This window comes from Dreissena polymorpha, chromosome 15, assembly GCF_020536995.1.
Source record: "Dreissena polymorpha isolate Duluth1 chromosome 15, UMN_Dpol_1.0, whole genome shotgun sequence".
Taxonomy (NCBI): Eukaryota; Metazoa; Mollusca; class Bivalvia; order Myida; family Dreissenidae; genus Dreissena; species Dreissena polymorpha.
In genome coordinates this window covers 44,057,604-44,077,927 of record NC_068369.1, presented here as the reverse complement: position 1 = coordinate 44,077,927, position 20,324 = coordinate 44,057,604, and the positions used below count along the sequence as shown (strand labels likewise).

The window sequence follows — 20,324 nt, the reverse complement described above, 5'->3', positions numbered from 1 at the left end:
GTAACCACGTTGGGTTTCATGATTCATTCAAAGCTTATTTTTCGATATTCTGCACATATGATGTTAATTTCCCCTAGATAAAAAATGTTGATCAAAAACCTATGAAGCCGGGGCGTGTTTTCGCATCGAAACGTCCTCGACTTCCTTATGTTACTTCAATTTGTGTTTCTAAACAATGAACAACAACAGGTATGCTGCACCAACAAGTGCTGAAGTCCAAAACATGTGCGCTGCATTTTGACGGCCCCATCACTCTAGACCACGTCCGTTATCTCTCTCCGCCGCTTGCGTGTCTTGAATGCTTTATTACAGTGTCACTTTAATATTCTACTATGACCTGTTGTCCTTTGAGTAAAGTCATGGCATCTTGTTCGCTCATCCCTTTAATCATGATGTAATATATATGAGCCGCGTTCTGAGAAAACTGGGCTTAATGCATGTGCGTAAAGTGTCGTCCCAGATTAGCCTGTGCAGTCCGCTTTTATGGTATTTTTAGTTTCAAGGAAGTCCCTCCTTACCTCTGCGGACTGCACAGGCTAATCTGGGACGGCACTTTACGCACATGCATTAAGCCCAGTTTTCTCAGAACAATGCTCATATATTGCTGTACATCTAACCGCGCTCTGGGAAAACCGGGCTTAATGCATGTTCGTCAAGTGTCTTCCCAGTTTAGGCTAATCTACATATAAATCAGGGACGGTCATTTCCGCTGTTTTGGAACTTTTGCTCTAAAGCATGTCTCTTCTAAACGAAAATCTAATCTAGGCGAAAAGTGTCACTTGTTTTCTTTGAGCGATGCTCATTAACACTGTTTACCGCATTGTATGGACGAAGTGCGTACGAATTAACCGGAACATAAACATCAGTGACGCACTACAAACTTCAGGGTGTGACAAGGACATGCATGGATCCAGGACGGACCTGCAACAGTCTGGTGAGGGTCTTAGAGGAGACGCGACGTGATACGGACGCAGTGCAAGAGTATTGTGAACGTAGCGACTAGAGTCTCAAGTCGACAGGTCAGCAAAACATCAGCGCCACTCTTAGATTCGTCACTGTGTTTTTGTACACTGTCTGTATCACGTAAATTCGGTCTCTCTGAGGTTGGCAATACGACCATATTCATCCGAGGTCCTTACCAAGTTAGTACTGAGCTCCAGCGTTGTAACCACATTCGAGAACATCATCGCCACGCCCTCTCGAAGACGAAGGACGAAGAGGACGTAATAAGGGCGTATTATGATGTGGCAGTAACAAGAAATGTGAAAAGAGCCGCTAACAAAAAGATTCACGGGTTCGTTAGTTTAATGACATTCTTGCAGTATTATTATCTCTGACAAACCCCTTTATATATGTCAGATTGTTACCGGCGTAACATCATAAAATATAAATAGCTTGTGTGATTGAGCATGATCCAAAGCTTATGCACTCACTGACCGAAAACCCTGTATCCGACCCTGGGATCGGCTGTTTAGACTGGTAACAATCATCTCTTACGGAAATAAATATTCTCAAAATTTCGCTGATATGAATTTAAAGATATGATTTACCGGTAAGTATGTTATTGAAACATTCATAAAAATAGACATATACTATCACAGCTTACATTTAACAGACATTTTATACCGATAATAACCCATCATATACATGACAAAAATATAAATCAATAAAACCTGTACCAATTAAGCTGAAGATCCTGTTCAACGATCACCTTGTACGTTCAAACGCCCCTTTAATCGGTACATTCAACTTAATAAGTGATATTAATTTCCCGGTGATCAGTATGTTTACATTACTAAACGGGCATACATAATACCAGTGTTTTTTCGAGTTGTTTACTCATATATTTCGCCGCAAACATGTGACAATCGTGTGTGTTTTATGATCTCACATCTGAGGTAACATTGATTTTGTTGATTTTAAGTTTTGTTTTCATGAATTCGGTTGGTAAATACAGTATAGATTTATAGATCTTTAATACATGTATAAGTAGAAATCCCTTATTCGTACATGTATGTTTTATAGCAGCCTAATTTAAAGTCAAAATATTTCTCTTTATTGACGATAAATCATTACTTTTCTCTCAAGTAAATTGATGCACTTAAACTTTATATGTAATGGTAAAACAACTTAAAGCTCTATTGTTCTCCTACGTCGAAGGTCAAAATCAAGAACTATACTGTATACATGTTAGAATACATGTACTTAATATCATGATTAACTGCGGTCAAACTTCAAACATGCCCAGGTCAATGTTCGCTGTTACAGCATCTGATGTGGTTACATGGTAATTAGTTAGAGGGTGGGGGATGGAGTGTATTAACCCATTTATGCCTAGCGTCTAGAAAAAAGGCCTTGGCAAACAGCGTTGACCCAGATGAGACGCCGCATCATGCGCTGTTTGCTTAAAGGAATTTCTGTAAGAAATATTCTAAATTTAGAAAAAATATACTAGAAATCCCTAATTTTGGAAATAAATTGAGCCAATTTAGAAGGATTGGAGAGTCCACTAGGCATAAATGGGTTAAAATGTATGCTATATGGACAGATGTCTGGTTTTCAAAGGAAATGTGTTTGCAGAATACCATATTGTCCATATCTGGTAATATGTGCGCATTATAACACCATCTCTTGTGACACAGTTAAATCAATCGTTTTCAAAAGGCCATTTTATAATTGCTTTCACTGCAGACTGCGTTTTTCATTATCACACAAATATTTCCCGATCCGCGTCATACTGTTCAACATTGCCATCTTGTTTGAAAAATCAGACCTGAAAAATATAATTTTAGCATTGATAAAGGCAATCAAGATGCGTATGTTCTTCTTTAACAGTGAGCACCGTGACTTCTTAGTGCAGTACTGAGTAGTATCCGTCCCTCTTCTGTGTGTTTGTGTGACGTCACGCCGATGAACAAAAGCGACGAGCGGCAACCCTTGCTGAGGGCGGACCAGGCAGACGCCGGAAGTTCCGTGGCGACTCGCTACGGACATGCCTTTCACAATCATGATGATGTCGTTGTTGGAAACAGCGAATATGTGTCCGCTAACGGCTCCCTGGCAACCGAAAGAGTCCAGGAACCGACACCGACCACAGCGGTGTTCAAGCGGCGCTGGTACATCATTTTCGTTTTCAGTCTAGGAAACTTCATACAGGTAAACGCTTGCTAAAATAGCATTATTTTATACAAATGAAATGACGATTTAGCGTTATTCCATTCACTATATCATTTTTTACTTCCGAAAAATATTATATTTATCAGTTTCTGACAGAACTGATCGTGAAAAAAAATTCGTGTTAGCTTCTTATTTTACCAATGATATAATGTTATACACCAGTTTATTGACTTTATTCTAGACAAAAGTATATATGTAAACTAACAGTCGGTACTTTTTAAATAATATTCACGCCGAATCTGAATACACTGTGTTTACCACACCAAAACATCCACACTTCGAACAATGTACAATGTATTGTTTTCAACGCACTTCGGTACGTATTAAATGTTAACTGAAGCTACAAACCTTCGTTACTTGTAACTGACTGACACCAGTAATATGACTGAAATACTTTTGAATACGGCAAAAATCCATATACATAACACAGCCCTACTTCTGACTTGCCTGTCCACAGGCTATGGCCTGGAACACGTGGGGCCCTATCACGGAGTCGGCGGAAGTGACGTTTGACTGGCAGGACAGCAACATCGGCATGCTGGCTAACTACGGCAACATCGCCTTCATGGTCACCGTGATACCCATGTGCTACTTCATGGATGTGAAAGGTACGATACGCGCATCTCCTTAGCAGGGGTGTATTGCAGGGGTGTATTGCACTGTTATACACCACGCCGCGAAGAGGATGGAATATATAAGCCTTGTTCTGAGAAAACTGGGCTTAATGCATGTGCGGAAAGTGTCGTCCCAGATTAGCATGTGCAGTCCGCACAGGCTAATCAGGGACGACGCTTTCCGCCTAAACTTGATTTTCGATAAGGTGGAACTTCCTTGAAACTAAAAATACCATAAAAGCGGAAAGTGTCGTCCCTGATTAGCCTGTGCGGACTGCACAGGCTAATCTGGGACGACACTTTACGCACATGCATTAAGCCCAGTTATTTCAGAACGCGACACATATCTAAATCACAATGGACGTCTGTCAGTTCGTCCGTCCGTCTGCACGTGCAAGTTGTAATTTCAACGTATTTCCCCGTGTTTTCAGGTTTACATATTTGTAATATGAACTTTTTTCCGGCTGATTTCAGGCTTGCGTATCTCCCTCATTATCTGCGGCTTCCTGCTGGCGCTGGGCTGCGGTATCCGCTGTATTACCATGGAGCCCGCCGCTATGACATGGTAAGCAAGGCGGTATCCGCTGTATTACCATGGAGCCCGCCGCTATGACATGGTAAGCAAGGCGGTATCCGCTGTATTACCATGGAGCCCGCCGCTATGACATGGTAAGCGAGGCTTCCATACGTCTCTCCACACCATGTGAGCTCCACTTGTTACTCTTACTAAAAGTATACAACACATCCAGCGAGGAAGTATCGTCGTCAAAAATGCATTTGGCAAATAGATAATATATTACCTGGTTTACGTGTGTAGTTATATATGTCAATTTGTTGCAGGCTGTCGAATGGCGGCGCGCTCCTGATCGGGTTCGGCGGGTCAGTTCCGTTCGCCGGCCCCGCCAAGCTGTCGGCGGTCTGGTTTCCACCCAATCAGCGGACGACAGCGACGTCCATCGCGTCTTTCTCCAACTATTTAGGCATCGCCATGGCCTTCATCATAGGTGACCTGCATTTTGGGAAGCGTTAAGCTTTCTGTTCATCTTAGGTGACCAACAAAGGGGGCAGTGTTAGGCCTTCATCATATGTGACCTACATAGGGGTCAGTGTTAGGTCTTCATCATAGGTGACCTACATAGGGGTCAGTGCTAGGCCTTCATTATAGGTGACATATATACTGGCCAGTGTTAGGTCATCACCATAGGTGATCTACATAGAGGGCAGTGTTAGGCCTTCATCATAGGTGACCTACATAGGGATCAGTGTTAGGCCTTCATCATAGGTGACTTACATATGGGGCAGTGTTAGGCCTTCATCATAGGTGACTTACATATGGGGCAGTGTTAGGCCTTCATCATAGGTGACTTACATATGAGGCAGTGTTAGGCCTTCATCATAGGTGACCTACATAGGTGTCAGTGTATGGCCTTCATCATAGAATACCTACATAGGGGTCAGTGTTAGGCCCTCAACATAGTTGACCTACATTGGGGGAAGTATTAGGCCTTCATCATAGGTGACCTACAAAGGGGGCAGTATAAGGCCTTTATCATCGGTGACTTGCATAGGAGGCAGTGCTATGCATTCAACGTGACGTATTACACGGAATATTGATATAACTTGCGCGTGGGCTGTATACCATGTACTATTACAGTTCACCGTTACGTCATTATGCACACATCGCCATGTAGAGAGCACGCTTACTCAATCACGATCTAATAAGTATACTACAATAATCATGATTGTTATCGTTGCCAATAAAAACAGTTTCTTAATCGTTGCAAATATGAGTGGTTAATGGTTGATTATGTTTGATTATTAAACGACATAGCTTCGAACGGGTTTTGACAGGCTGTATTGTAATTTATTTTTTTGTTACAATTGTGTTTGATTTAAATTTAAAACGTATTGCAAACGATATATTTCAACTGATGGCTATCTGTTAACCAGATTGTTGTCAACATGAAGGGGTCATACGTAAGCCTTAAAGGCGTATCCTGTACACAGCCTGTACTTGTAGGCTTATTCGGTGCCAAACTGCGTACCATTTCCATGCCAAACTGCGACCATTTCCATGCAAAACCTTGCGCGAAATTAAAAACATAACCGAAATAAAAACATAATTAATACAATAAATGTATCTTTGTAAACAATTCCGGTATTTTTTATCAAAGCAAGTTCAATCATACATTAAGTTTCACAGTTAAAGCTTTTGCTACATGTTTGTAACAAAGTGGAATATAAATATTTAATCATGCTTATACAAACAAATTCTCAATTGATCATACAATTCTCCAATATGCAGGACGACCGTCAAATGATGAGAACAATCAGTGGGGGCTGTCGCGCAATGTTTTTCGACTTTCATCATACTCAAATGTGAAAGTTTGAAAACAAATTGCGACCTTTCATAAAAGTTGTTGTTTTTTCTCAAATAATGATAAGACAATTAATTGGTACCGTCCAACACGAACATGTGTGTTGGTTAACACATTTATGCCTTGTGGACTCTCCAATCCTTCTAAATTGGATCAATTTATTTCCAAAATTAGGGATGTCAAGTATATTTATTTCTACATTAAGAATATTTCTTACAGAAATTCTTTTAAGCAAACAGCGCAGACACAGATAAAACGCCGCAACATGCGGCGTCTCATCTGGGTCTACGCTGTTTGCCAAGGCCTTTTTCCAAGACGCTAGGCATAAATGGGTTAAGGCTATCACGTCACTCACACCGGCACCATTTCAGGTCCAGCGATGGTTCAGAGTCCTCGGTATGGCACACACAACGGGACCGTCATCACCAGGTTTGTTACATTAGCTGAATGAAGTAAGCGAGATTCTAACTATATTTAAATGAGGTGAACTGTTAACGCTGTATTGTTAAGGTTACGTTGATTGTCAAAAAAGACGCCTATATATTTGTAAAATAACAGTTTAATGTAAGTTTGAATAAGGCAATAAATTCAGTCCAATTACTTACCCTTATGACTAAGTAACAAGTAATGTGCAATTGTAGCAATCGTTTGAATGTGATTTTATGTTTTTAACCAAATATATTGGAAAACAGAAATTTCAAAAGATGATCAGAATAGAAATTCTTGTTAGTCATTTATTTAAGGCAAATCACAATTTTCCTATCAAATACCGGGCATTACATACACCAATCATTAACAAGAACAGGATAAAACTTTAGAACCAAACTAAACTGCAAGCGACTCGACCATGCAGTAATGAATGTTTCTGGCGCTTTACTAAAAAACGACACGATGGCACTCGTTTTCTCAACGGTGCGACGACATTGAACCATTTGAATTTAGTAATGCTGTCATGCTCAGTTTGTGTACTTTAATTTATTGGAAAGTTATATACTAGTACATGTTTGTTGTTTCAGCACCTTACAATCGAGTTTCGATGTTATGTTTTACGGAAAGAATGCCTCGAATACATCCAACACAGGTAACATGTGTATTCTGTTCACAGCAGTCCCTCGGTTTATCGCAATAGCATGCGTACCCAGTTTATGTTACGGGCATGTAATATGCGTATACCGGCACTTAACACATTTACGCCTAGTGGACTCTCCAATCCTTCTAAATTGGATCAATTTATTTCCAAAATTAGGGATGCCTAGTATATTTATTTCTATATTTAGAATATTTCTTACAGAAATTCCTTTAAGCAAACAGCGTAGACTGGGACTACGCTGTTTGCAAAGACCTTTTTTTCTAGACGCTAGGCATAAATGAGTTAATGTAGATGGATTAGACAAGTGTCGAGAATGAAATGTGCAAACATCGTCGGTTTAACAAACAATCGCTAGTCTCACCTCAATATTTCCAACATTGATGCAGGCAGTGCTTTGATCAGGGGACATGCATATACGAGAGCTTACCGGTTTAAGTCAGGTTAGTTGGACATTACTTCAAAGATGGCGCCGATTTTGTGTTTTTCGTGATGGAGTAGCGAATAGCGTTTTTGTGTTTTAAGATCGTGTGGTGAAACTATCCCTCATTAAAAACACAAAAAACGAATCCATCTCGGAAATAAGTTCCAACTGACCTCACCCCCCCCCCCCTGTTTGGTGAGCAGTAACTGTTTTTATTTGATATGAGTTGAGTTTGCGCTGTAAGTATAGACGTGTTTTACGAAAGATAACATTTGTTTTTTAGATGTGGTCAATGCAAATGAGGTCAATACTGATATTCGCCATTTGATGTATCTCCGTAAGTATTTAGTTTCCTCTTCATTATAAATATGGCTTGTTTACTACATAACCAGAGAATCAAATGATTTTAAAATAGCATGGCAAAAATGCGTTTACAATACGTTTCGGGCGTACATGAACCACAAGGCTTCCTTAAAGTTCACACTTTAAGATACAAATGAAAATGCAGCATTTATTGACAAGGCTTAAGTCTGCGTCAAAGTATTATGTGGGGGTATTAATAATTGTCTGTGATAGCACTAGTTAGTACAATTTGATTTTGTTGTGTCTTAAATATATTGATTGATTTAATAATATGGAAATAAAAAGCGTGTGTCTATTTTTGTTATGTGATACCGTTTGTATGAATCAGAATCAAAACTTCAATTGTTCAAACACTTTATCTTCCTTTATTGTATAGAAAGCAATGTATTGAAAGTGGTTCTGAAACAAGAATGGTAGGCAATTTATATCTGTATTAGTTCAGATCTGTTTTAACTGCAGGTTGATATAGACATGTGTTGCATAAGAATAACTTATGGATGTAGCTTTAGTTTATATATTGTGAAATAGAAATTAAGTCCGGAACGATTAGTAAATTTCAATGAATTCAAACTGGTATCAAAAGGAAATCAACGTATCAAAAGACCGTGATTTATGTTGTTAACCCATTTATGCCTGGCGTCTAGAAAAAAGGCATTGGCAAACAGCGTAGACCCAGATGAGACGCCGCATGATGCGGCGTCTTATCAGGGTCTGCGCTCTTTGCTTAAAGGAATTTCTGTAAGAGTTTCTAAATATAGGAATAAATATACTATACATCCCTAATTTTGGAAATAAATTGATCCAATTTAGAAGGATGGGAGAGTACACTAGGCATAAATGGGTTAATCAACTTCTTCTTCTTCGCCATATCTAATTGCTATGACACGTTGACGCGGGCTCTCTCATGAGTAGACAATAAACACCATCGATCTTTGCATGTCTTGTTCCGTCTATGTAAGGATACTTCGTGTCTTGAGCATGCTGGCGACACCCATGTAGCTCTTGGGCGTCCCCTCTTGGCTGCCCCGTCCACTCTTCCGTGTAATTTAATGTTTGTAAAACATATCACATAAAAAATATCACCATTGTATACAAATAATAAAACCGCATTGGCTATTTAGGGCATAGTACGATATGTTATACATGTATGGGTTATTTGGTTATGCAAAGCAAATTAGTAAATTTGAAGCATGTGCATGCATGTGGTAGAATATGTCGAGTGAAACTGACTGTTTATGTAGTTTACTCATGCCATAGACATCATTAAAGCCTCGCTCTTGGTAAACAGGGCTAAATGCATGTGCGTAACGTGTTGTCCCAGATCAGCATATGCAGTCCACACAGGCTTATCAGATAAGACACTTTCCGCTTCAATTGATTTTTTCGTTTAAAGTAAGCCTTTTCAAAACAAAAATCAAGTCAAGGCGTAAAGTTTCGTCCCATATATGCCTGTGCGGTCTGCACGGGCTAATGTGGGACGACACTGTGCGCACGTGCATTAAGCCTAGTTTCCTCAGACGCAGCCCTGGCCGGCCTGTTCTTCCTGCTGGTGCTGGTCTACTTCCCGGACAAACCGCCCATACCCCCCAGCCCCACCGCGGCTATGGAGCGCACAGAGTGGCTCAAGGGACTGCGCCACCTTGTAACGTACGTGAATTTTCGTGCAACCATCAGACACACTGCTTGAAAAAGCATTAATATTAAAATTACCGGTAATGTATTATTAAGCTAGCCGATTCAAGTTTCCATGAAGTTATACACAGTTTTACTCACTTTAAAATTTAATCTGCAAACGCACCTAATGTATAACTTAAGTGATGCATTTAAAGAAGCTACGTAGTATCATGCCAACTGTTGGCAGGAACAAAGCGCTATGGCTGGTGGTCAGTGCAGGCGCCATCTCCGCAGGGGTCCAAGGAGTCTGGATCTCTGTGCTCGACGTCAACCTAAAACCGCACGGCATCTCGCAGGTACGTTAACTCAAACCGCATGTCATCTCGCAGGTACGTCAACCTCAAACCACACGGCATCTCGCAGGTACGTCAACCTCAAACCACACGGCGTCTCGCAGGTACGTCAAACTCAAACCACACGGCATCTCGCAGGTACGTCAACCTCAAACCGCGCGGCATCTCGCAGGCACGTCAACCTCAAAACACACTGCATCTCGCAGGTACGTCAACCTCAAACCACACGGCATCTCGCAGCAATTTACACGGCATCTCACAGGTATGTCAACCTCAATTCACACGGCATCAGTTAGGTACGTCAACCACAAACCGCGCGGCATCTCGCAGGTACGTCAACTTCAAACCACACGGCATCTCGCAGATATGTCATCCTCAAATCACACGGCATCTTACATGCTATGTTCATTTCACACGTGCTATGTTCTTTGCACACGTGTTATGTTTGTTGTGCATTTCCCTTGTTCGTTTTGCACTTGTCTTGTACATTGCACACGTGTTGTGTTTGTTGTACACTTGCTATATTCGTTGTACACTTGTTGTGTTTGTTGAGTTGTGTTCGCTGTACACTTGCTATGTTAATTGTACACTTGTTTCGTTTGTTGAACACGTTTTGTTTTTGTTTAACACTTGTTGTGTTTATTGTACACATGTTGTGCTTGTTGGGCACTCGCTCTGTTCGTTGTGCAATTGCTATGTTTATTGACACTTGTTACATTTGTTATGTATTATTTTAAACACGTTTTGTATTATTGGTAAACTTGCTATGTTTCTGAAATACTTGCCGTGTACGTTGTACACTTTCTACGTGCGTTATACACTTGTTGTGTTTTTGTACTCTTGCTATGTTAGTTGCACACTTGTCGCACATATGCCTCGAAACCAACACGTTGTTTGATATCAATCTTTGTGCTTTCCAAACCTCATTTGTTTGTTGTAATTCGCTTTATTCTGTGTAAACCTATATTTTAAACCTCCTTTTTTATGTAAACTACCTTTGTTTTTTGTAAACCCCCTTTGTTTGTTGTAAACCCCTTTGTTTGTTGTAAACAGTCTTTGTTTGTTTTAAACCGTCTTTATTTGTTGTAAACCGTCTTTGTTTGTTGTAAACCGTCTCTGTCATTGCTTGTTGTTTACCTTCTTTGTTTGTTGTAAACCTCCTTATTTCGTTTTAAAGCCTCCCATATGTGTTCTGTTTTCAGCACACTGCTGGCTACATGGGTTTCTGGCAGACCATGGCGGGATGTACTGCCGGTCTTCTTATCGCCAAGTAACTCACTTTTTTTAATTGTGTACATTTGATCATTCGTGACTTTTTTCTTTTATCTGAACTCTTAATCATTTAAACTTGTAGTAAATACTTACCTCCTAGTATGTTCTTAAAATACATCAGAAATTGCTGAAAGGCGCATGTAATATTTAGCTCAAACCATCGGTCTATAAACCATCTGTTTAGTCAGTTATGCACAGCATGTTACAATTACAACGTCATTAATAATTAAGTTATATAATTTAAATGAGCTTTAATTACAGTGCACGTATCATTATATTGTTCAATAAATACAATCTAAGCATTAAGACAAAAAAACAACAACGTATAATGACTTTATGGCGGACAAGGTAGCTGTTCAACATTTAACTGGCCTTGACAGAAAAATACTTATTACAATACAAAAAATGTAGTATGTAGAATAAGTATGCTGTGAACAGTGTTTTTAGAAATCAAATTTGCTATTTCCCCATATTGCTTACAGCAGCATACCAAAGTAGTGTCATTAACCCATTTATGCCTAGCGTCTAGAAAAAAGGCCTTGGCAAACAGCGTAGACCCAGATGAGACACCGCATGATGCGGCGTCTCATCTGGGTCTGAGCTGTTTGCTGAAAGGAATTTTTGTAAGAAATATTCTTAATATTGAAATAAATATACTAGACATCCCTAATTTTGGAAATAAATTGATCCAATTTACAAGGATGGGAGAGTCCACTATTATTATTATGGGTTAATAATTTGTAGATTTTCTGACCTGTTCATGCGTCATATGAAGATGTTTTTGATCGTGCTGTTTATTGGTGCAATATTGGCTGTAGTCTGGTTCACCGCCATGTGTGAGCAGTACATCCCTTTTAACATACGTAAGTACGAAGTCTGCTTTGTAAATAAACATATTTATTCCGTGCATAATATTAGATACTTCACCGTGTCGTTTTAATCGAAATTTCTTACAGTAAAACCCTGGTATGACTTGCCTCCAGTTAAGTTCAACATTTCAAACCTTTAATTTAAGTTTTTAAGTACAACCTTTCTGTGAATGACTATAATACATTAAGAATGTTTGTCTATAAGGAACCTGTCTTCTGATCTTTGTATGACTAACAATTCCAGCCTGTCTGTACGCAGCCAGTGTACTGATCTGTGTATGACTAACAATTCCAGCCTGTCTGTACGCAGCCTGCGTACTGATAGGAGTGTTCATCAATGGTGGGATCCCACTGTTCTACGAGATCTCGTGCGAGGCCAGCTATCCTGTTGCTGAGGGGGTCACTGGAGGGCTGATGACCTTTGTCAACAACCTTGTCGGCATTGGCTTCCTCTTCATCATGCTCATCAAGAACATAGGTCTGGTTGTGTGAGAGAAATGGGGGGAAGTTTTTTTTCTCATTTTTGAACATCATTAATATTTCATTTATATTACGACGGTTTCTTAACTTGTAACACTTTCCCTGGGTAAGCTTCTCTACTGGAACTAAGTGCACATACTGATTCGTGTACAACGTACCTACTTGTACCAGAGGTAGATCTAGAGGAGAAATAGCCGTAGAAATAATGTTATGACCAAGTGATTACAATACAATCCCTAGTCTTTTTATGACAGAGAGTTGGTATGAAATAAACTTGAAATACTTTTAGTTTAAAAAACACATTAAACTTACAACAAAATTTTGATGCCACAAGTTCATAAAAGTGGCAACAGTTTTGTCAATAATTGACTTTTTAAACTTCCCTGGTCTGTAAACTGTATACGTGTATTCCCTTCATACATTGATCGCAGGTATGTTGTGATAATTAATTTTTATTTCCGGTTATCCAATCGTTTTTAGATGGTCGCTTTAGCGACCGTCTAATGTGCTTGGTGTAAAATTCCGGTCGATACGGCCTGGGTATGATTAGCCCAATTCCCGCTTACACTACGCGCGAAGAAAGAGTTGTATAATTTATGCAAGAGGTTTGAGTTCTCCAATTATGTTTATTCACAAATGGAAACATTATATTAATATCGTGTTAAATGCAATAGTTTCGAATGGTGTTTTATAGAAAAGAATAAAAAAACAATGATCGTATTGCACGTGTCGCGGAGGAGATTGTTTATGAATGATTAAAATAGTCCACTTTCTGCTGCGTCTGCGTGACGTAGTATTTTCGCTCATCTCATTCATAAATCTGAGGCTGGCGATAAACAAAGGGGAGTCCGGGTGAGAATTACGCACTAGTATAAGGTTACGCTTGTTTATATTCACAGGTCTCAATTAATAACACGTTGACCACGAGTTCAACAATTATTACCGGGATACGATAGACAACATAAAAATGATTCATTATCGCTGAAACTGTTAAAAAACATTTAAATATAACAAGAATATTCTCTAAAAAATGTAGTCTTGCTGTTTTGAAATAAGGTTTGGAATTTTGGTTTCTAAATTACTTAATTAAAAACAAAAGTTTAATTATAGTGTTTTTTACTTTTAGTCGCATATTTACCGCATTATAATGTGTGTTATAATAGGCAAACCATACATTAGTAAAATTCAATCTGCCTTCGCACATAGAAGGAATGGGTCAATTAGGTGCTGCGTTTCCTTTGCTTACTTCAGTTAGAGGTCAATTCTTTACGTAAAAGCAATCACAAGGCCCCGGCTTCAGAGGAATTGCGGAGCGTTCTTACATAATTAAAGTCGTAGTCGCATGGTATTTGCGTTTAGCGTCCTATTTGGTCACGTGGTTCTTTTTCGCGGGTGTTTTGGCATTCATGATATGAGGCTATTAATAGATGCGCCTGTCGATAAACAAAGAAAAGTTTACGGGCGATAACAACGCAATAGGTTACGCTCTCACATACAACTCAATGACGTAGTACAGGTCGTAAATTGAGAGATTTGGGAAAAAGTTGACGCTTATTTATATTCTCAATTTATAAAACGTTGAACATAAGTTCAACAATAACTTCAGCGATACGATAGACTAAAAAAAATCATAATCGCTTAACCCGAATATAACAAATAATTTATAATAATAATACGAATGACCTGTTTCATAACCTCGTTGAAGCTACTACATCGGGTATTTCTGGAAAGCGTTCTTGGTTCTCAACACATAGCGGCGATCTTTTGTATTTACGGGTGCTAGCAACGCAATAGTAGAAGCTTAGTAGAAGGGTTAGCTTGTTTATATTCACAGTTCTCAATACATTGACAGTTGGATATGAGTTCATCAATTACTCAGGCATACTATAGGCAACCTCGAAAATGCTTTATAATCGCTAAAACCGAAAACAACTAAATATATTATATTAAATATATTTATAACAATACATGTCTTTTAAAAATGTAGTCGGCGTATACGCCGACTTTGAAATAAAGTTAGCAATTAACTTTTCTAAATAATTGAATACAATTAAACAAAAGTTAAACTATTGTGTTGTGTTTTTCACTTGTAAGCTGCATATTCACCGCATGAAATGTGTGTTAGCATTGTCAAACCACACATTAGTGTGAGTAAATAAAAAATATACTACGGGAGAGCACTTCATATGTGTCCTCATATGCCTTGTTATGAGTATCTTTCTTCATTATCGAAATATATCGTATGTTTATATTTGATTTAAACGCAGTTTTCTTTCGTCACATTTAAATCACACGTCAATAGCGCCGTCATGCGAAAATGGGTCTTATGCGTTTCGGCAAGCGTTTGTTAAACCCAACATGTGCTCTTGCGCAGTCAGGCCATAGGCGACGCTGTTCGCTTTTAAAATCACTCAATATGTTATGTTTCTCCTTACCAGAAGGAGGGATAGCTGTGTGGGCTATTTATATGAAGGGCGCATATGGAATAAGACCCATTTTCGCATGACGAGGGTCATTACAAATCTCATTGCGAATTGAAAATCCCACATTTAAAAACAATGCTTTTTGATACAAGATTGAATTCAAAATAGCAAACTTGTTAATAATGGCAGCCTATCGACGCATTAAGGAATGATTTCCAGACGTGCTGACCAAGTACGGCAAACATTGTGGTATGATAATTAAACGATTTTCTCTTATCGTGACACTATACTATTTCGCTAATGATTGTTTCCTCATCTTGGAGGCGAAATTGAAATTCTGCAAGATGGATTGTAACGCGTAATTGTAACAGGGCCACAATTTGTGTCGTTTGAGCATACAGAGAGTAGTCCGGAATTTCTTACACTGAACAGTGCTACATCCTTTGAATTGAGCACATACGCAGTGATGCAGTGATGTAGCAAAAATTCAGAGGTTGTATCTCGAATCAGCTTATTAAATATTCGAAAATATTCATGCGTGTCTGTTGGCGTTATGTTAAAGTCACTAAGATGAAAACTGAAACAGCTTCGCCTAAAAGCGCATTAGTGCTCTATACCTATGTTTATGTTAGCGTTGTTGACACCGTGTGAACTGCTCGGGTAACAAGTAAAGCATAAACAGCAATGTTTATATACTTTTATTCCTCCATATACAAGATACGAAGATTATTGTATATTTTGAATTTGTATATGGTGTCAAAAATCAAAAGTTTTGTACACGGAACTTTCATTATGAATTTATATTCTTGGTGAGATAGTCATTTGATATTAGAAAAAATATTCCTTTAATATGATGGTGACTGCAAATTTTCTTTATATTAAGTTCTCATTACCATTTTCATCATACTTTCTTTGCTTTCAGAACTTCCAAAAAAGCATGCTGTTTTTATTTTGTCTTAGTTATTTCTATGAAATAATAAGGATGATAAAAAGTGCACACAAAACTCGACCCGTGCGCTATGACACACACTTTTTTAAGTTGAATGGCGTGTGTTCATTTCAAACTTGCGATTGATTTTGAAAAATGAATTGCGTGTTAAATTATGCAATAGCGAACATCTTCAGTGCCTTCAGCGCTTTGATTGTACCATGTATGTATGATATATGTAAACTGTACAAAACTATTCCATACATAAGCATCATTTGTTGTATATTGAGATATCAGTAAACTGTATGGCGATTAATTTAGTTTTAAGTATTCACATATACAAATGTTACCTTCGAATCATTTACATATACAAATGTTTACTTCTAAACTATAACTTATTCATGTAAACTTCGAAACTGTAACATATTCATGTAAATTTCTACAGTGTAACCTATTTATGTACACCGTAACCTACTGTAGTATTCAGGTCATCTTCTAAACTGTAACCTATTCATGTAAACTTCTTACCTGTAACCTAAACATTGACATATTCATGAAAACTTCTAAACTATAACATATTCATGGAAACTTCGAAACTGTTGCATATTTATGTAAGCTTCTAAACTGTAACCTTTTTATGTAAAACTTATAAACTGTAACATATTCGTGTAAACTTCAAAACTGTAACTTTTTCACGTTAAAGGGATCTTTTCACGCTTTGGTAAATTGACAAAATTGAAAAAAGTTGTTTCAGATTCGCAAATTTTCGTTTTAGTTATGATATTTGTGAGGAAACAGTAATACTGAACATTTACCGTGGTCCAATATAGCCATTATATGCATCTTTTGACGATTTTAAAACCTAAAAATTATAAAGCGATATATAAATACGATTGAATAATTTGGACAGTTCTGTTTTTGTCGTTAAATTTTGTGAAACTACGAAGATTGCTTATATAAGGTATTAAATACGTTAAATTTGTGTACGGTGGAATAGCTCAGTAGGTTAAAGCGTTTTTACTTCAGGACTCTGGCAGGACTCCAGGGGTCACTGGTTCGAAACCTGTTCCGGGCAATGTTCTTTTCCTTTTTTAAATTTTATTCTTGATTTTTTACTGGAGCTTTTACGATCCAATGTTTACATTTATCAATATAAAGCATTTAATGAATAAGTTAAAAAATGCCAAAATCTGTGAAAAGGCCCGTTTAATTTATGAACTGTAATCTATTCATGTAATTAAATGTCTAAACTGTAGCCTATTCATGTAAACTTTTAAACTGTAAACTATGTATGTAAACTTTTAAACTGTGACATATGCGTGTAAACTTCTAAACGGTAACCTATTACGGTTACATATTCATGTTAAGTTCTAAACTGTTATACACTGGGAGACTTTTCTAACGCAACACTTATTCAAATCAATATATAGCTCCCTTATTTTTTAACGGATTTTGTTGAAATTTTTTACTCAGACTTATTCCACACATATCTAATAGTCCAAGTAAATTTAATTGAAATTGATCAATCGATAAAATATCAAACATATCAAATAAAAAAAAATCATTGAAAAGGTAAGATTTGCAAATCGTACATCGTAACACATTAATGTGAAATTCAAAACGCATCAACTTACACGTCTTAATGACCGACCGTCTTGCAACATTGTGCTCATACAAGCCATATTGATTTTCTAATAAATGCAGGTTTTCCTGGTGTAAAAACCCACTTAGAATGATAAACTTATAATTAAATTGGAATTCTATAGCGCGCTGTACTGCACTTGATGACTTTTCAAACGCAGCATTTTTCAAACTTAAATATCTCAGTTATGAGTCAATATTTTTATATAAAACTGTACATGTGATCATTTGACTACAGTATGTACAAGCAAACGATGAAATCATTCATCCAAGACGATCGGATGCTTCAGCAAGTGGGGAAGGTAGCCTGCAACATGCCGATTACGCTATTGCGCTCCTGAAATTTAATACGAGACATATTGATCTTTATATTAATTTTATGTTTTCCTGGTGTATCAACCCACCTAAAGTGAAGGAATTGAAATACAATTAGAATAATTTAGCGTTTCACCATTTTCACGGGCAAACAATTAAACCACAAATACCCCACGCGCAAAAGCGCCTGAGTGTCACGGATGAATGATTTTATCGTTATCTTGCACAGAATATAGTCAAATGATCGCATGTGAAATTTTAAGTAAAAATCTGACTCATTACTGAGATATTCAAGTTTGAAAGTGTTGCGTTAGAAAAGTCTCCAAGTGCATATTCATGAACACTTATAAACTGTAACATATTAATGTGAAGTTCTAAACTGTAATATATTCATGTAAAGTTGTAAACTGTAATAAATGCATGTAAAGTTCTAAAATGTAATACATTCATGTTAGGTTTTCAACTGTTATATATTCATGTTAAGTTCTAAACTGATATATATTCATGTAAACTTTTAAACTGTATCATATTCAGGTACATCGTGGATGAACTGGGCCCTGCTGGGCTCTACGCTAGTGGCTCTACCTCTGCTCTTCTTGTTTCCCGAACGATACCGCCGTACAGACCTTGATATCACTATCAAGATACCACCGCCTGCTGCTAACGTACAGACGTCCGTCACGTTATCTAATGGCAAGTAACGGACCTAACGTGATCTGTCCGAGTCACTGAAAATAGCAGTACACTGCAACGGCATTCAATCTCTCATAAAGCGGGACTGTTCTTTGTTAACATCGAAGCTCTCAAAGGATATTAATTGAAGTGCTATTAAATCTTGTATTGTATTTATTATAGTATAAATACAATAAGCGGTGAGTTTTTTTCTGCAATATATTTGTTTTGTTTTGAGGGTCTTAAAGACCATGCTTGCTTGTTTCCATATTGACCAATAGATTCTATGGAACTTTGCAATAAATAGTGTAGTCACCATTGACTAAGAGATTATATGGAACTGAACATAAATATTGTAGTCATTATTGACCAATAGATTCTATGGAAATGTGCAATAAATATTGTAGTCACCATTGACAAATATATTTTATGGAACTGTGCAATAAATTAAATATTGTAGTCACCATTGACCAAGGCATTATATCGAAAAGTGCAATAAATCTTGTAGTCACCATTGACCAATGGATTATATTGATCTTTGCAATAAATATTGTAGTCAAAATTGACCAATAGATACTAGGGAACTGTGCAATAAATATTGTAGTCACCAGTGAACAATAGATTCTATGGAACTGTGCAATAAATATTGTAGTCACCATTGAAAAATAGATTCTATGGAACTGTGCAATAAATATTGTAGTCACCATTGAACAATAGATTCTTTGGAACTGTGCAATAAATATTGTAGTCACTGTTGACCAATAGATTCATTAATATTGTAGTCCATTTATAGTGTAACCATCAGTAGTAATGGTCTATCGTGCTCATTGATACACATGTTTGCATTTTTATGGTCATATAATATTTTTCATATGTTTCTGTATTATAATTTAATTGACATAAAACCTAAATTGTAAAGCATTGATTGTTCGAAGTGTAACTAGTTTAAAAACAAATATTTACAACCAGATTACTCTATTTTATTGTTTCGTTAATATATAACAAATGTTAAAATTTCTTGTTCAAATAAATTATGTGCTTTATTGTTGTTGATTGAAATTTTCCTTTTTTAATGAACTATTATAAGTTTTTACTGGCGATACCATTGTTTGTAAAGAAAGTTGCTTTAATATGCAGCCCCCACAAGTGAACAGGTTGTTAACAGTGTTATACCGTTATATATAGTATCCAGGACCCAGGATAATTATCAAATCTCAAACATGAAGATAACTCAAAGGCCATAACTCTGGTCTGCTAGGGTATAAAACTAGGCCCAGATATGCTGTCTAACATTGTCATTTTAAACTTACAGAAAGATGGAAATAATGTGGTCTACTGAGGTACAAACATGACCAATATAAAATTAACAACCCATTTTTCTTTGCCATTTGTTCTGTTGCATTTTTTTAAAAGTTGGTTTGCATGTAACATAACAAGGCATCTCACATTACAGACTTTGCTGATCTGTTCTTTTTGTTATACAGAATTTGAGTTTCGAAGTGCAGAACACTTTTAAATTGCCTTGCTTTAAACGCAGTTGTTTATTTGTCAATAAACAATGGCAATGCAATTATTAGATTTTATCATTAACTGACAAATGTGACTGCAAACAATATTTGACAATAGTTGTTATTCGGAACTCTCCAGTCTGGGCTTTTCAGATATATGTGCACGTGCGGTAGGTACAAACAAAAGCCGACTACCATATTTTAAA

The 20,324-nt window shown here is 37.4% G+C and overlaps 1 protein-coding gene across 4 annotated transcripts; it reads left to right on the top strand.

The window, feature by feature from the left end:
* Positions 1–1,158: 1,158 nt before the first annotated feature.
* Positions 1,159–19,658, top strand: LOC127859893 (solute carrier family 49 member 4 homolog). Of its 4 annotated transcripts, none has more exons than XM_052397486.1 (14): positions 1,159–1,294; positions 2,836–3,156; positions 3,635–3,785; positions 4,266–4,356; positions 4,632–4,795; positions 6,541–6,598; positions 7,186–7,250; positions 7,964–8,017; positions 9,561–9,690; positions 9,905–10,013; positions 11,213–11,280; positions 12,027–12,145; positions 12,447–12,629; positions 18,473–19,658. In XM_052397486.1, the coding sequence occupies exons 2-14, from the start codon at positions 2,911–2,913 to the stop codon at positions 18,637–18,639; spliced, it is 1,605 nt and encodes a 534-aa protein (XP_052253446.1). In that variant the 5' UTR covers positions 1,159–1,294; positions 2,836–2,910; the 3' UTR covers positions 18,640–19,658. The 4 variants fall into 4 exon arrangements, with proteins under 4 accessions (XP_052253446.1, XP_052253443.1, XP_052253447.1 ...); XM_052397483.1 differs by lacking the exon at positions 1,159–1,294 and adding an exon at positions 1,733–1,898; XM_052397484.1 differs by lacking the exon at positions 1,159–1,294 and adding an exon at positions 2,627–2,731.
* The last annotated feature ends 666 nt before the right edge of the window (positions 19,659–20,324 follow it).

Coding starts and splice junctions, on each gene's coding strand:
- LOC127859893 (XM_052397486.1), top strand. CDS start 2,911: ATGAACAAAAGCGACGAGCGGCAACCCTTGCTGAGGGCGGACCAGGCA. Junction 4,357..4,631: donor GAGCCCGCCGCTATGACATG/GTAAGCAAGGCG, acceptor AATTTGTTGCAG/GCTGTCGAATGGCGGCGCGC. Junction 12,630..18,472: donor CATGCTCATCAAGAACATAG/GTCTGGTTGTGT, acceptor TATCATATTCAG/GTACATCGTGGATGAACTGG.